This window comes from Propithecus coquereli, unplaced genomic scaffold (assembly GCF_000956105.1).
Source record: "Propithecus coquereli isolate 6110/MARCELLA unplaced genomic scaffold, Pcoq_1.0 Scaffold386, whole genome shotgun sequence".
In the NCBI taxonomy this organism is placed as follows: Eukaryota; Metazoa; Chordata; class Mammalia; order Primates; family Indriidae; genus Propithecus; species Propithecus coquereli.
The window spans coordinates 2,485,693-2,503,691 of record NW_012149574.1 but is presented as its reverse complement, the minus strand read 5'-3'; the positions used below and the strand labels follow the sequence as shown (position 1 = coordinate 2,503,691).

At 42.6% G+C, this 17,999-nt stretch overlaps 2 protein-coding genes across 2 annotated transcripts in view; both read left to right on the top strand.

Annotated features, from left to right (window-relative positions):
* The window catches only part of TMPRSS7 (transmembrane protease, serine 7), a 32,400-nt gene extending 27,508 nt beyond the window's left edge, over positions 1–4,892 (top strand). The window contains exons 14-16 of the mRNA XM_012652238.1: positions 875–1,143; positions 2,732–2,868; positions 4,676–4,892. Of these exons, the coding sequence (XP_012507692.1) occupies positions 875–1,143; positions 2,732–2,868; positions 4,676–4,846 (577 nt within the window). The 3' untranslated portion in view covers positions 4,847–4,892. The remainder of the gene's footprint in view (positions 1–874; positions 1,144–2,731; positions 2,869–4,675) is intronic.
* Positions 4,893–9,867: 4,975 nt separating this feature from the next.
* Positions 9,868–17,999, top strand: part of LOC105816747 (chromosome unknown open reading frame, human C3orf52) — a 30,044-nt gene continuing 21,912 nt past the window's right edge. The window contains exons 1-2 of the mRNA XM_012652237.1: positions 9,868–10,016; positions 16,436–16,565. Of these exons, the coding sequence (XP_012507691.1) occupies positions 9,882–10,016; positions 16,436–16,565 (265 nt within the window). The 5' untranslated portion in view covers positions 9,868–9,881. The remainder of the gene's footprint in view (positions 10,017–16,435; positions 16,566–17,999) is intronic.

Genomic DNA, 17,999 nt, shown 5'->3' with positions numbered 1-17,999 from the left:
ATAAGCATCACATGTACTCACCATTAAATTGGTTTTAACCGATCAACACTTAAGTGCACATATAGTAGTAACATTCATTGGGCATCGGGCGGGTGGAGGGGGAGGAGGGGATGGGTATATACACACCTAATGAGTGTGGTGTACACTATCTGGGGGATGGACATGCTTGAAGCTTTGACTCGGGTGGGGCAAGGGCAATGGATGTAACCTAAACATTTGTACCCCCATAATATGCTGAAATAAAAAAAGAAAAATAAAAGGAAGAAGGATTCTGGAAGGACTGATGGGGGAGGGCTTGTTGGTGCCCTGTGAATGGTGACACTTGAGCGGTTAGAGTAGTGATCTTTAAAGCTTCTGGTAGTTTGCGAGAAGTAATTTCATTAAATTCCTGCTTATAACACTTTGGTTTCTAATCTATCTTGATATTCAAATAATCTGGATTTGGTAGTAGGGTCCCCAGACCCCTATCTTACTGGCCCTGTCTGTCTCCATCAAATGCCATTTTCAGCATGAATAGGAAGAATGTAACTAATTCTAGTTACCAACATTCTTGACCTGGGTGCGGTTCATGAAATACCAGTGGCAAGAAAATTTTCAAGCATTTCCTTAGGATGTTGATGAGGGAACTTTCTGGAACATAGCTATGGCTCACCACCCTTACCACAGCTTATTTCATCTCTGGTTTTACTAAGGAGACAAGGGAGGCTCAGAGTTGTGCTTCTTGCCACGTCCCTGGACAGAACCAGTGGCTGTGACAAGGCACTGAAAGGCAGGCCTTCCTTTCTCAGCCCTCATCTCTCTCTAGAGTGCTTGTTTCCAAAGCACATATGGTTCTTCAAGCTACCAACTTTGTGTTTCATTCCTTTTCTACCAGGCTGTTAGACCCCACACCGTGGACTGCCCACCTCGGGATGTATGCGCAGGGAAATGCCAAGTTTGTCTCCCCGGTGAGAAGAATTGTGGTCCACGAGTACTATAACAGTCAGACCTTTGACTATGACATTGCTTTGCTACAGCTCAGTATTGCCTGGCCTGAGGCCCTGAAACAGCTCATTCAGCCGATATGCATTCCTCCCGCCGGCCAGAAAGTGCGCAGTGGGGAGAAGTGCTGGGTCACTGGCTGGGGGCGAAGACACGAAGCAGGTGTGTGTGTGTGAATGAACGGTCATGTCCTTAAATGCAGAGGAGGATAACTTGTGTTGATGTAGTGCTTTGGGGTCCATAGAGAGGGTTTGTGTGTATCGTCTCTTAAAGCCTCCTGACAACTCTGAAAGGTTGGATGGCAGGAGGGTTTTGTTATCCATGTTTTATGATGCTCTCTACCTGTTCCAAAAGAAATAGAGCCCACCTCATAAAGGGGGAGAGGAGGATGTATGAGCCAGGCAGGACGGCTAGATGGTATGGGTCCATTTCAAACTCTGATGGATTTGCTAGGTTTGCCCCTATAGAGGAACAATTCTGCCTCATTTTTTGTTTCCTTTTATCCAAAGTGATTCATTTTTATGACAGAGAGGACACACACATGCACATCCCACTGTGCCAGCTCATAGACAACTGTCTGGAAGACTGTGTGGGTGTGTCCTGCACCAGAGCAGCTGGCCAAGGGTCAAGAGTGGGAGCTGAACTCCAGGCTGCCCTTGAGCTCCCCAGACTACAAATTCAGGCCTGGGGGTTATATCAGCCTAGAACTGGTCCACCCAGAGGTTATGCCTTTTTACAGTTCCTCCATCCAGAGGGGACATCTTTTTCAATATGCACAAAGGTCAGGCTGTATAGTAGGGAAGCCCCTACATCTGCCCTGCCAAGGTTTTCCATGGTCCAGGATTCATGGATGAGTCTGGATATACAGTGAGAGGACAAATCCAAAGCCTGTGAATGTCTCCCCACAGGTTAGTGCTAATACTTTCCCTTGATCTTCCTTCCAGTCACCTCAGATTCCTTTGCAGTCCTTCCCAAGTGCTTAGGACAGATACAGTGTCTGTAATTCAGGCACCTTACCCTGCAGCCCCTCTTTGCCATTCTCTGAAGAGTCACTGTGGGCAGCTTCTCAAATGCTCACTGCTCTCATTTAGTTACTGAAGTAATAATACTCACCACCAGTTTGGGTCCACTGAGGTCTCAAGCTAATCATTTGAACACTTATGGCCTTAATAGGTTGCTGTGCTCAGTGCCTTAGTTAAATTACCATATATCACAAGAGAAAAGTGTCTACCTAGCCAACTTATCAGAGAAGTTTTCCTTATAAGCATGAGTGTGTGTGTGTGTGTGTGTATTTTTCTGAATCATCTTAGCCAGACAGGTTAGAAAGGAAGTGAAAGAGCAATATCCAAGCTGCTAAGTTTTTATGGTTTCTTGGAGACTCACATGTATCCGTTACGCTGCTCCATTTAAGGAGCCCTCCTGAATGGTAAATATTGGTAATAACTTGCTGACTCACCATCCTACAGAAAGCAAGAAGGACCTAGTGAGGAGTGTGGCGGAGCAGCTCAAGTGATTGAGTCAGACCGTGGGTTTGAATTCTGCTGTTACTTGCTAGCTGTGTGCCACTGGGCAAGGTCTTCAACCTAAGCTTCCATTTTTTCATCAGCAAAATGGGGAAAATAGTAGAATTTACCTCAAAGAATTGCTATGAGGATAAAAGGAGATAATGTGAGTTAATTGTTCAAATGAAGCCCTGAATAAGTATAGTCATTACCATTATCATGACTTCTACTTCTAATGTGTTTTCCAGATAATAAAGGCTCCCCTGTCCTGCAGCAAGCAGAGGTAGAGCTTATTGATCAAACCCTCTGTGTTTCCACCTACGGGATCATCACTTCGAGGATGCTCTGTGCAGGGGTAATGTCAGGCAAGAGAGATGCCTGCAAAGTAAGTCTTCATACGTTTTCCTTGCCTAACATGCTGTGCTTTCCATAAAAGCTTTGCCATTTAATCTACATAACACTGGGAAATAACTAGGGCAGGTATTCCCCTTAACTTATCTGAGTTGCCCAGATATTAATTATAATCCAATTGCCTAAGATCAGGGAGAGGTGTTAAAAGAACTGGTTCTATAGAACTCAGTTTTCTAGCCCTGATGCATTTTCCTCCGACGTTTAGAGGATGAGGTCAGCATTCTTCATTCTGCCTTGATTTTCTTATAACCAAAAACTAGAAAGGAAAGTGATACAAAGACCCACACATGCATGCTGTGTTTCAGGATTGCCACCTATTTCCTTAGCAGCGGCCATTTAACTTCTGAAATTACAAGGGTTTTAGTAATATTTACTCACTCTTTGAAGCAGGGCTGGGGGAAAGAGAAGAAGAGTGGGAGAGGTGATAGTACTTGTATGCAGGCCTCCGGGTAGGCCCCCTGACAGAGGATGTTTCCCTAAGCCTGAGAGTCCAATTGATGGAGATTGGCAATACGCGACTGCCAAAGAGTAAACAGATGGTTTAGAGGATGAGGAGGACGGGGGAGCTGTTGTCACATCTTTCTACAATGTGACCATGATGCCACAAAAACTCATTTTATTATAATAATGATTTCTATCTTTTGAGCTCCTATTTTGTGGCAAACACTGTGAGGTCCTTTACATGAATTCATTCAAATCATTCTTTTATCCTAATTTTACAGAAGAAGAAACTGGGCACAGAGAGAGTAAGTGAATTACCTAAGGTCTTACAGCTAGTAAGTGTAAATGTCTGAGCTGGGATTTGAACCCTTGCCTCTCTGATGCTAACGCCTCTATGTTCTGTGTGCTTCCTGAAGCTCGTTGGTTACATAGCCCTGTTCCACATGACTGTAGGGATTTACGCGTTAATTAGATTTAATATTAGTAGAGTTGGTGTGGCAATAATTAAAACAAAGAGCACAGTTTCCCTCCTAGTCAGAATTTACCTAATCAGTGTGAGCGGGAAACGGGGGCAAATTTGGACTGCTTTCTTGTCTTTGCCATTGAGTAAGTTGCAACTTTGCCTACACTCCAAAATAGGAAAGTAAAACCAGAGATTAGAATTTAAAGAATTAATACTGTAGAAATTATGTTTAAACTTCGAATTATTTGAGCCTTTACTTTGAGGAATTGAGATGTCAGAAGGGACTCTCACGTGAGTTTGATTTGTCTGTGACAACCGTTGGCCAGTGGTTGTTCGGGTTGCTTCACTGGACCAGGCTAACTAACCAGGGTCTCTTTTTCTTTTCTCCATGAGGATTATTGAGCCAACTGCTGAAGTTACATGGCCCAGAGACGGAAGTCAACCTTCTAAGATAACTATGCCTCATATGGTGGTTGTGAGGATTAAATGACCCCCAACAGTGCTGGGCACATATCTAGCACCAAATAAATGTTAGCCCTTATTATTATTACTTCTACCACTACTAGTAGTACTACTGCCACTACTGGGGTTTTTTCTTTGAGGGCAAGTTGTTTTTTCCTGCAAGAATGCTCTAATGTTATTTTTTGCCTAAAGAATCAAGTTTCTTAAAATGAATGCAGATTTGTGATTATAGGAAGAATAATTCTAAAATGACATTAGAAGTTATACATTATTTCTTGACACTTCCCAAACTGCATAGTGATTAGCCAAGCAAAAACATGTTAGAATTGGACTTTTGAACATAATTCATTAGACATATTAATGATAACGATCATGGGACAAATGTACTTCATACTTACATTATCTTTCTGTGTAGGGAGATTCAGGTGGACCTTTATCTTGCCGAAGAAAAAGTGATGGAAAATGGATTTTGACTGGCATTGTTAGCTGGGGCCATGGATGTGGAAGACCAAACTTTCCCGGTGTTTACACGAGGGTGTCAAACTTTGTTCCTTGGATTCATAAATATGTCCCTTCTCTTCTGTAATTGTACCAGCTGGATTTTTAACTGTAATTTGTTAAAAATAGATTCTGTATAAAGAATGTAATAAAATGAATCACTGGATTATTTTCAACTGGAAATGTCAGAGTGTACACATTTGGTATTTATTGAAAGACAGAGAGATTAATGTGTATTTCATAAAAAACTGCCCTGAGGATATTGGTATATTTATTCCTAGGTGTCAAAAGGTCATTGATCCAGACATGGAAGAAACCTAAAGTAATGTCATGAACCAACCCTCTAAAATAAAATAAGAAATAAGAGAGATGTCCTGACTTTATTTTATGTTCCTATTTAAGGTGTAGATGTGTATAAGGATTTAGGCAAATTTGATTTATTGAAATAAAAAATTCCAGTAAAAACCGTACCTGACCTCAGCATTCTCATGAAATTAAATGCAAAAAAAATCTCCTTAACAAATGCAAATAAAGCAAAACTCATTTATTGACAGAGGAAATACCTATATTATTTGCTTTCCAATCCAATTTTGTCTAACCATATTATAATGGATCTTCCTTAACCAAGGTACCTGGTAATGTTGTATACAGAGAAATCAATCAACCAACCAGCAAAACTGATAGTTACCAACAATTACTAAATGTAGAATGAAGCATCATGGTAGTTGGATTGAAAACACATATATGAAATTCAAAGAAATTGTGGTAATGCTGGTCAGCAGTGAAAAGGCAAAGACATTTTTGTATGATTGTAGTGAAAGGGAAATTTTTCAGAAATATTATCACCATCTGGCTTTTATAAAACCCCAATGGCCAAGACTTTCTTCTATTTTCAGGGTCTTACAATACCTTGCATAATTGTAAACCTACAGCACACTCTCAGTACATCCCAGTTCACAATTTATTTTGTCTTGATTTAGAGGATTTCATACTTCATCTCAGAATAATCTTTTCATTAACAGGAGCGAGAGTTAACAGTACCACCAAACAGATGAAAACAGCAGAAAAAAAGTATTATTTGTTTTCCCTGGAACAAAATCAAAGGAGTAATAGCAACACTATTATTAAGTAGTGTCCAGAATAATGCAAGGAACCTCAGAGAATCCTAATGCAATAATAAAAGGAGAGAGAGCAAAAGGTGTCATCCCTTAGGCCAGATAAAAACACTGAAATTTGAGTATGATTTCCCCAAGATAATAAATATTTTCTAGTTCACAGAACATATTTTGATTTGCTAAAAGACTGTTCCCCTCAGATTGAGAATAAAACATCTTAATGATACCTCTCTGAATATGTCCCTAAGGTTTCAGTAAACTGGCTAGAGGATAGTATAATTCAGAGGGCCAAGTGTACCACTTAATTCACAGAAGGGACTTAGGTGTGGAATTCACTGTATAAAAGAGCAAATTAGGCTGATAGTTCTTATAACCCAGGTTTATTTTGCCTGGTATGGCTGTGACCCGTGTATCAGGTGAAATATACTTTTTACTTAGTGGTCATTTCTAAGGCATAGAATTGCTATTCACGAAATACAGAAAAACCTTTGCATAAGTCTGTGTTCTCAGTTAGGGGATCAGAGATGGAAGAAATCTAAAGTAATGTCATGAACCATTACTTTCATGGCGGGCTAGCATGATCTTTCAGATATATTGCGGGGGGGTGTGTTTCAAAACCACATATATGCATGCCACTATAGAACCTTGGTGGCACTAATGTGAGTGTACCATGTTCCTCAGCAGCACTGGGTGGGGAAAAGGTTGGGAAACATCAACCTAACTCACTTGGATATTTGATGCCAAGATGCCTGTAGAACCTGAGTAACGTAGGAATATCCACTTCATTCTTGCAAAGGTGTGAATTGAGGCAAACTCCAACACTGGTTTTATTTGCAGCGTGGAATGGCCTCCATAAACCAAGACAGGAGCATTTTGTTTGCTATGTTATTAGCAAGAATCTGTAGGGATTCATGCCCTCTTTCACGGTGCTTTGAAAACTGCAAAATGAAGCATCATAAACCAACCATTTCTCAGTTGTTTTCTGCTTGATTAGCCTGACTGGCTGGCCCAATTGCTGATGTTGGTAGTACTGCTTGCCACAGGTACAACGTGCTGTCTTTTCAAGAGGCACAGACCTATTTGAATGTAATGAGATGCTTTGGTACATTGGTAATATCACTTTGATGATTTTTTGGTTTATATGATAACCATAGGGGAAATTATTTGCTCTTAAAGGAGATGACGAAAGAAGAGCAATTACTATTAATATGATGAAAAGCAAAATTGAAAATCTTATATTGGTTAGCAAATCTTGACAAGAAGTATATTTTAATTTTCAAACGTTATTTAAATTTGACTCTTGAAGTAACCTAAAGCAATCAAGCCAACAGTAATTTTAAATTATATTAAAGAAAACTATTCATGAGGTAATAGTATACTTTAAAAAGCTACCCTCATAAAAGTAAATTCTGAAGAAATTTCAAAAACACATCTAGGCAGAGTTTGGTTCCTCATTCATAAATGTTTAATTTTCGTCAAAAATTGTTTCATCTAAAAGTGGTTGTACCTCCGGGGGAAACATTTCTTTCTAACTCATTCTGAACCCTTAGTTTGGAGTCAAACAGGCAGGATAAAAAAGTCCTCAGGTAGTGGCTGGGACTCTCATCTGCATTCTAGGTCAGCTGTTTGGAGATTAAGAAATTTGCAATTACCAGAAACAGGAACATGTTGCAAGTAAGAATTTAAATAGTTCAGGTAATTTTGGGAGGTATCGGTAAGTGCCAGTGATCAGGGAAATATGACAGGACAGGGAGAAAAATCAATACCAAAAGAAAACATATTGAATCAAGGGTTAGTGTTGGGTGCTAAGGATTGGAGGTGGGTGGATATTAGTTACAAAGATACAGTCATAGAAAGTAAGGAAATATTTACCGAGATGCTTCTATTTTTCAGGAACAGGAATAAATGCTTCACTTTAATTACTTTATTCAATTCTCCTGATTTTGCTGGGTAAGAATCATTGTATGAAGAAAGAATTTCATAGACATTAAACAACTTGCCCAAGAACACACAGACAATGAGAGTCTAAATTTTATCCTAGTTTTGCTTGCCTTCAAAATCTATACTCCTTCTATGGTACCACACGGACAAGGGTTAGGCATATAGAATTTTGGAAATGTATCCAAGTCTAGATTAGAGAATACATATGCCTCGCTTTTCGGTACTCAAAAGGCATTAGGATGTGTGTTTTAGAGAGTGTGACAGGAACAGTTGCTTTTTAGTTCTCTGGGCAAGTGAAGCAGATTTTAGGTATGTGTGCATGGAGAAACTAGGCTTGGAAGACAGCCACAATTCATCTGACATGAGAAGGAATCTCTAAGTGAGATTGGGCTCTGCAATCCCATCGGGCAACCAGGAAAAAAGTTGTCTGGGCCCTGGGTAAGGATGGGGGATAGGGTCAGGGGTTTGAGAGCTCTCCATGCTTCTATTCTGGTCAGGTCTGCATCTTTTTGAGACTACAGATCCTGTCAGGAGCCATCCCTACCTCCCACCCCACCCCTTCAGTGACTGCAGTTCCTAATCAGTCTCTAGTCCCTTGTAGGCCTAGGGGTGCTAACAGCTTCCTGCTATTGCTGTCCCCTGGGTGCCTCAGCATTCCCTGTTGATTGCCTTAACCCTTGCTCCTTGGTTAAAAAGCCTCTTCCAAAATCCCAGCCGAGAATGCAGCCTGGATCCTGCATGCCCACAGGATCTGTCTGTTAGAGCAGAGAGAGCAGAAGTCAGTGCAAGCCAGCTGCTGAGTCACTGCAGTTAGCTCCCCCTCCCCTTCAGCAGGCGTATGGAGTGTGAGGATGGCGTGTGAAGTTCACATGATCTGATAGCAGACAGCAGACAACTGGAGACAGGCTCTCTAGGCAAAATGTCTCAACAGTAGGCATTGAGGGTGCCAGACTTTTGGACTCAAGTCAACATCTTCTGAAGAGGAGATTATTTATATGCTTCCTGTCAATGCCCCAAACTGGTCTTAATGTGTGCATGCTGTGGAAAGGGTGAGAAGCAGGGGGCAAGGCTGCTTTGAACAGAAGTTCGAGAGATGAGGCCTTTGGACCAACACACACTGTGTTTAGCAAACATAATTCCAGCCTCACAAAACCAGAAGTTCTGAACTATGGATAGGGAGTCAAGGAGATTGGTGTTTGCGTATACATGTGCAGATGGAAGGTGTGTGTCTGTGGCCCCTCCCCCAAAGATACATAATAGTAGCCAACATTTATGAGTGCTTACTCTGTGTCAGTCACTGTTCTGAGTGATTTACTTACATCAGCTTTTAATCTTGGCAACAAATACATTAGGGGGCACTAATATTATGCCAGCTTTCCAGGGATAGACACTCTGGCACAGAGAGATGAAGCCGGTGGTCTCACAGGAACCTGCTGAGTAGGGAGTAACCCAGGTAGCCTGTCTCCGCAGACCACCCAGGACTGTCTCTGTGCCTGCCTCTGGACTTGTAAGAGGAAGTGCGTTCGTGTGCATTATTCATCTTCATATGCCCAGAACCTAGCACATGCCTAGTACGTACGCAGTAGATGCTTCCTGCTTATTTGTTGATTCAGTGAATGAACTTTTGCTGGGCAGTGAGGACTGCGCAAACCCCGTAGCAACAGCTCTTAGGGTAGAATGCAGAGTTTCTTCCGTGGGACAGCGCTGCCGGGCCCATCCTTTCCTTACCACGACCCTAACCCAAGCAGGTCCTAAGCTGAGATGGGTTGTATCTGTTCGAACAGGGAAAGGCATAGCAGGCAGCGCCCTGAACAAACCAGAAAAACAGCCCTCCTCCGCTCGGAGCCCACGGCTGGGCACAGCCTAAGCTGCTCTGCCCGGCAGGAGGCCTCGGTGCCCGCAGATCGCCCGTCCCACCCCTCCTCTCCCCGTCCCTCCCGCCGCCCGAGGTCTACGGGCCGCCCCGCCTGCTGGGTGGAGTGCGCGCCAGGGAGGCAGCCTCGGACTCTGCACCCTCAGGTGCGCGGGGCCTTCCAGCCCAGCCGCTCCGACCTTCTCCACCGGCCCATGGAAGGGGCCGAGTCCCCGCCGCCGGGAGAGGAGCTGGAGCTCTCGGTGCTCGAGGCGCAGCCAGACGAGCAGACGCTTCTCAATGGAGCCGTCCAGGCCATCCTTGGGGCCGACGGTCCCTGCCCAGCCCAGGTAAGGTCCCTGGCGGCGCGACAGCAGTACGGGGGCCTGGCACCCGCAGCTTCAGGTTTCCAGCCAGGCCTCCGGGCGGCACAGACACAGAGCCTGGGTAGTGCGTGCTCCAATATTCTGGGCTGAGCGGAGGGAAAGGGATGACTTTGGGCCGGAGCAATCCGCCCCCGCCCCCGGGCCCCTCCGACCTCTCCGACCCCTGTGGCACTTCAGGAATCCTGGTGGTGAGGTGTGGCCGCTCCTGTCTTCACCTAGAGAAAATCCCCAGGGATAGAGGTGGTTTTAACACTTACGTAACTTTTAATTTAGTTTTTTCTTTTTCACGTAGGGAAGAAAATGAGAGATTGAGTCACCTTTTCATCAGAATCTCTTCTGCCTCCCTCTTACCTTCTCTGCCTCGCCGCTCCCACTCCGTTTCTCTCTCCCTCCCCCACAACCCCATCCCCTATCCCCCATCCCCCATCCCGGCTCATCATCCTCCAGACACTTTCTATCTTCTCCCAGCCCGGCCACATTTCATTCTGCAGGAAGAGAGATAGGGGAGAGGGGAGAGAGGAGAGAGCAGCAGGAACAAGAGGGGGTAAGGGTGGTGAGGGGTGGGAGGTGAACGTGCTCTGTTCCCTTGAAGGCAAATACTTTCAAAGTTCCTGCCTCAAAGGACTAGACTATGCCCCACCTGCTTTTGCCCCTCTCAATCCCTAAGCAAGTCTCTGGTGATGTTTAGGCTGAGCTCTTTTCTGATTGAACATTATTCACTCCTAGCAAATGCTTGTAAAACATCAGAGCTTTGAATTCCAGACTGTCCACCTTCTGATTGACCTCCAAAATTGGCTTGCGGCTTGCTGGGTACACGGAACTCCCCATGTATGCATAAAGTTCCAACCTGATCTTCCTAAGACACTCTCCTTCATCCCCAATTTTTTGGCTGCCCAATTGTTGATTTTAGGGATAAGCAGTAAATTCAAATGTTGAAAGCATTGCTTTTGCTTTGCATTGATTTCCTGGAAATACTGTTTTTATAGGTACTCTGGAGAGTAATTTGGTACCTTATCTTTAAATGAAACAGGAACACCACAGGAGAATGAAGGTTGAACAAAGATGGTCTGATCTCTAGTGCAAGTGGCCATGAGTGTGGCCTTGCCCTATGGATCTTTGAGAGCAATGTCTAGGAATGGGAACTGAGAAAACCTGCCTCACATTAGATAGACCTGGACACCCCAAAGACTCCATGGTTTGATTTGGGTCTGAATCCAGAGATCTGGTGACAGTTTCACCACTAAAAAGTGTGTCCCAGGGGCAGGGCTGTCCATGGGGGTAGTGTAATGTTCCAAGCCCTGGGAATGCCTTGTTGAAACCAGTTAAGGAGCAGAACATACCAAATCCATGTAGGGTATCAGTATTTTATAATTGTTAGCACCTGTCCTGTAGAGATTGCTCTTTCATGTTCTCATGACTTCCTTGTTAGGTATATACAGAGATCCTAGACTTCCTTGTATGTTAGCCTTGTGAGTCACTGAGTGGGAAAGCACTGGTCAGTCACAGGAGGAGTGACAGTGGAGGGCTCCATGACACTGGGAGGGCATTGTAGAAACACTGGAACAGGAAAAATTTCAAAAAAGAGAAAAAAATCCATTCTCTAATGTGTTAATCATTTTCCTTGGTTCAATAGAATAAGGTATTTCAATTTAAAAAGTCAATTAATACCGTGTTGATGGAAAACTCAAACTCTGTAAAATAATTTAAAGAGGTTTATTCTGAGCTGAATGTGTGTATTATGGTCTCAAGAAGTCTTGAGAAAACGTGCCTGAGATGATTGGGTTATGGTTTGGTTTTATACATTCATGGAGACAGGAATTACAGTTAAAACCATAAATCAATACATGGAAGGTATACATTGGTTTGGCCTGAAAAGGTGGGACATCGTGAAACAGAGGCTTGTACGGCATAGGTGGGTTTTAGGGATTCTTTAGGTGACAATTGGTTGAAAGAGTTGGGCTTTGTCTGAAGACCTGGAGTTGATAGAAAGGAATACTTAAGATGGGAGTCTGCTAGAGTGGAATTAAGATAAGGGAGTTTTCTATCTGTCCCGTGCTGTTATATGGGAATCAGGTTGGAACATAAGCCACCTTATACTAGGTTAATAAAAACTCATTTAAGGAGATTTTATTGTTTGTAGGCATGGCTCACCAGGCCTCTTAGAACGGAATCTGGGCAAGAGAAAAAAGGTCAGAATTCAATCCTCAGTAAGGTCATTAAAAATATTGGCTAGCATAAATGCAAGATTCAAACAAGAATTTTGTGAGTAGGTCTCAAACTGTGTGTCAAGAGTTCCAATTTTGAAATGTAGCATAAGTCCATGCATTTTCATTAACCATATGTTTTATACCTGTCATGTGACACTTGTGATACATAAATGCATTTGAGTATCACAAAAAGTTTAAGAGGAAGGTGTCAGTATTCTGATTTGTCAGGTGGAGGAACTGAGGGAAGAAACAGGCTCAGAGGAGTGACTAAAATGCTCAAGTTCACTCAGTGGTGCCTCTGAAGCTTGAACTCAGATTTTTTTAGGTCTCAAACCTATGCTGTTTCTGTTGATCTATTTTATCTATCAACAGATAATCGAAATATGTATCATATGTAACTTATTTATGGTTGCCTAAATTATAAATTATATAACTAATTTCTGTAAGTTAGGTAATTTATAATTAGGTAATTTAAGTGAAATAGCAGTTGAGTGTCACATCTGGAATGATGAGGGAGTTGCAGCTGGATGGGTAGATGGGTGAGGAGTAGGGAACGGGTGTGGGATCGTTGGGAAGAAGACATCTTATATCGTGGCTATCTTCCTATTTGGAAGAGCTGGGCTGAGAGAGTGTACAAAGGCAGTAGAAAGAACTGCTTTCCCTTTCTTGATCTGGGTGAGGGGATTCGGAGAAAGGACTATAAGCCACTGAACTCCACTTTGCCTGCCATCACTGTAAACATGGCAATATCAGTGGGTCAAAAGTGAAAAAGAAATTATAGATAATAAAGTGAGACCGGTTTTCTTTTAAGATTCATTACATGGGCTTTGACCTGGTTTTCAAATAGAAGTCCTAGAGACATTTTAAGTGATGGCAGCATCATTAGAATAATAATAAACCAGTAAATTGCTAGTTTTGAGGCAGGCAAGACTTATTTGAATGGCCTAGCTAAAAATTAGCCCATCGTTATATGTTGTTCAGTCCAGGACAAGAATCAACTGGCTCTTTTGTGCTTGGATCAAACAACAGGTGGATTAAACCCCACAATGAAGATTATAAAGAACAGATTTTTCTATGTGCTAAGAAATTTTTACCTAATCTATATAATATCTGCTCCCCATTGAGCCAAAGAGAAGAAAGGCTTTTTGGATTGAAGAGATAGATAGTCCTGCCATTGTTACGGGATCCTGCGTCCTGTATTTAGACTTTTACCCGAAGAGGGATGTATTTGGGGGAATGTTCATATGAAAGTCATGAAAATTCTTGAGCCATATAGTGCAATCATAGAATGTAAGGTGCAGTTTGCAAAGATCTCTGGAAGGTGCCTTGCAGAAGAACCTGTCTGTGGCCTCTCCTCACGGCCTAGAACCTGGGCAAGAGAGAATGAAGAAGCCAGTGAAGGAGGCAGTGTGTCTTCGTGATCCGGTTTTGAAGGCAAGGCTCAGACAGTGCAGGTAGCACACACCTACTATAGCAGAGGTTCTTCCTTCTCAGGTCACATTGGAATCTCCTGGGGGCACCTCTAAAAAGTACTAATTCCTCAGTTGCTTCTAATGTGCAGACAGCTGAGAAACACTGTGTACTCTGTTGTTTGGTTGGGAGTAGCTGACAGACCATTTTATGATGACTTAAAATCTATGAAGATTAGTCATGCAAGGGACAGTGGTCAGTGGCCTTGGTTTTAGGGCCGAGGACAGGTCAGTGAAGGGCACTAGTCTGTAGGATGGCAACCTTGGGCTGGACAAGAAGAGGCATTCCCTGCAGACGAGCGCTGTGTCATTTTGAGCTGAGTTCCTCTAGGAATACACAGGGTAATTAGTGGTCTTTTTTAAGCCACTAGAGCCCTAATTTATGATCTCGAAGGAACCGCCTAAGTGAGGGCACAAAAGGCCAGGGAGGTGCACTGACAATTATTCTGTGGCTTGTTTGAGACTCCAGGTCATTTACCTTTGTGCTAATCTTTATGGTCCTGACTGCCTTTTGTATAAGGACTGAAAACAGCACATGGTCTTTTAGTCCCAGGAGCTCTGTAAGTTGGGGTGTATGTTTATGTCCCCTGAGAAATTAAAAATTCCTTGTACTGGGACTTTTTTTCCCCATGTGTCTTATTAAGCCCTTGGCTTTGGTGGCTTTGGAGCAGTTCTGCAGTCTTTGTGTAGGGGTGTGAGGTAGCTCTATCCCTGCACTCCCAAGCTCCAGGGCCTTTATTGCTCTCCTCTCACCCAGGACAGGCTGGGCCTGAGAGCCAGTGTAGAGTGCACTTAGGGGCTCCAATGTTTGACCGTTCCTCCAGGATTTCTCAAAGTACATTGTTAAAATTTTTGGAGCCCTCTACAACTAAGCAACACACATTAAATGTCTATGACCTGTAGGGGGCAAAAGTGTGGAATCTAAGAACAAGGAAGTTTAAGAACCACCCTACCCTGTGTGTGATTTCACTTTGCCTGGGAAGATAAGGCCAGTATCTGTTTGTATTGGAACATGAAACCCGACAGGGCAGTCAGCGGCAGCAGCAGATGAGCTATGTGGACAGCCCATGAGCTGGGAGATATCACTGAGGACTGGTCCGAAGGGAGGTATCCACAAAAGGGGAATTTGACCTGGCTCCTGAAGGGTGGGAAGCTTCAGACCATGGGTCTCAACCCTGGTGAAGCAGTTGATTCACTTCGGAAGGTTTAAAGTTACAAGCCAGGTGGCCTGCTCCCACCTTCCCTACAATGTGGTCTACATCCTAGGTGCCGGTGGGGCCGAGGTATGTGTCGTTAAAATTCTCCCCAGGTGACTCTGATGTGCATCGAGGCATGGTAGCCCAAATGTGGACTAACAGTTTCCTTTTCTGATGGCCACCAGCAAAATAAGAATGGGAGAGAAAGTGAGCAAGGTGTCAGTCCAAGAGTGTCTCCTCAAGTGTCTGCTGCTGCTTTGTGAGACAGGTGGACACTCTGAGTAATGACTGAGGAGTGATTGGTCGCCTGGGTCCAGCTCCTAATATTTGTTTAGCTGTTAGTAGATGCTTTGTTACCATTATATCCATTGTTACCATTATTTGTTACCTGTGAGCTAGATGTAGTATTTCTATATTTTACAGTTGAGGACATTGGGGCCTGTGAGTTTCAGTAGCTTGTATATAAAGTCACCCTGCCATTAAGTGGTATACCTCAGATTGGAAGCCAGGTATGTCAGTTACGGAGACATTTCCCCCGCATCATAGTCCATTGTTTCCCATGGTCTTCATTAGGAATTACCTCTTGGTGCAGGGGGAAGTAGAAGAAGAGTGACGGGACCATTAGGGGCAGGTGCAGGCCCCTCCTGACCCTCCTAGCACTCATAACCTGGAGCTCCGCATGGTGCTGCCAGGAGGCTGTGGACAAAAGGGAGAGTTCAAGAGTTTTGCAGTGACTCACAGCAGAGATTAGTCCTGGCTAATCCCCCTGAACTGTGTATTTGAAATGGGCTAATGCGCACCTTGAAGGGCTGTTGGGATTAAGTGAAATGACGCTGGTGCTGGATAAACCATAGTGGTTGTAATTGTTTTCTTTGACCCCTCTTTCTTTCTCACTGCACCGTTTGCAGCATATTTCCTACAGTTTCCTGCATTTGTCTCTTCATTTCCCTTCCCTGGCCTTTTTTACATAGAATCTGGGCCACAGCAGTAGCCTTGTAGCTTTCTCTTAGTGTGTCAAATCCAAACTACACATCATTTTTCTCTTAGTTTTCAACTCTGCTCTTATGTTCCAAATCCTTCAGCAGGTCAGCAGTGCACACCAGATTAAGTCCAAACTGTTCTGGTAGCAATCAGAACCCTCTCAAGTATGCTCTAACCTTTCACTTTCTCTAATCTTGACTTTCCTTACTTGCCTCTGACACTCACGTTCCAATCATCAGACTAGTCTCTTGGCCAGTTCCATTACGAATCAACGCTGTGGCTGCTCTTTTCTGGGTTTGGAATGCCTTCAAAAATCCATCTTTCACAATTCTGCCTATCCTCTCCACCTCAGAGCCCCCAGAGCATTTTCTTGCTAACTTCTTTGTGAGATTCCATTCTGCCCTCGTGTATCTTTTTGTAAACTTCATGCAGTAGAGTGTAGCCCCCTGTGGCCTTCCTAGCTCCTAGTAGATATTCAAAATGTCTGTTGAAACCAAATGCCTACCTCACAATCTTCCTCTGCCTTCTAGGCTAACAGGGAAAGCACCTCGAGCTCCTGTAATAAGAATTTGTTTGGAAAGTGTCAACTGTGGATGGTCATCGTCTCCATTTTTCTAGGTTTCATTATAGTGATCATCATAGGCTTATGGCTCCATGGAGGTAAGAGGACTTAAATGGGACAAAATTGACATGTTCTAAGAACTTGTTTAAAGCCTGTGACTTACATTAAAATGGAAGATGCACTCATTGCTCTTTCATTATTTAGAACATTAATTTAAAACTGGCTTGGAATTTGTTGTATGGGGGGAAGATATACATAATTTTTTTTTGTTCTTGTATTTTTTTGTTGCTTGTTTGTCTTTTAAGCTCCAGAAGAAGTGTGGAGACTAGAGTTTTACTTTATAATTTGCTCATTGGATCTTAAAGAGTTTTCCTAAATTTTTAACTTACTTAAACCTTACTACATCTTGATACTTGCTTATTTGAAATTCTTTTTCTTCTTCTTTGTTTAATAAAAACAATTATTGTACTTCATCTAGTATATCTGGTATATTATTGTAATGATAAAATAATCAGTAATATATTTGCAAGAGTTTTTTTAAAAAACTCTATAGAACCATGTATCTATAAGCTGTCATTTTTAACTTATTTTAGAAATAACTATTACATTTGTGTCATATGGTGTATAAAAAACTTACATGGTGCCAACTATATACTATATAACTACATGCTTTACATATATTGTCTCACTTTGTTATTTATTTTTAATTTAAAAACAGTACAGTTCAGTTACCCATAAAACTTTCTATAATAATGATATTATATTTTCTTCTAGTCTTTTTCTTAATTATATTTTAAAAATAATTTGAGATCAGATTTTTTTTTAAAGTCTGTGGCCTACCTAAACAACTTTAATATTATATTGATATCATTTTGCCAAGTCATTAAAAATTCTTTGTGAATGTCATTTTTTTATGATTGCACGATGCAGTCTTCTACATCATTTTAAAGCCTTTTAGGTAGTTACCAATTTTTAAATGATTATCAGTATTAAAGTTTTTACAATACATAAATACAGCACCCTCCAGTGGGCAATCATGTCAATTTCAAAATAGGAAAGAAGAAAATTGTTTTTATTTGTACGTGAGGGTGTTAGTAGAGAGGGGCTTGTCTAGAGCTAGAATATTCCTGAGCTTGATCAGGTCTCTATGAGGATTTGGGTGGAGTCGGGCGGTCAGTGACTAAACCAGTCACAGAATGAGGGCAAGGCGGGGGCTCCCTGTGTCTCTCCAGAGGGAATTCTTAGGAATTTTCCTCAGGAAGTACATTTGTCATTCACCTCCTGTTCCCCCTTCTCCCAGTGCCTTAATCTTCTGTCTTAAGGTTTTTGTAGTCCCTGAATGTACAGGAAAACTTTGATAACATCAACCAACCTCCAGACTGTGAGTTTCTCAGACAGGTACCATGTCTGCACTTAGGGCGTTGTTTAGGTGGGTTGGGTGAGTCTTTGAGTCCATAAGCTGGTTTTAAGGTAGGAAGAAGCTAATAAGACGTGTTGCACCTCCTCCATTGTGCTGAGGACCGTAGTTTTGG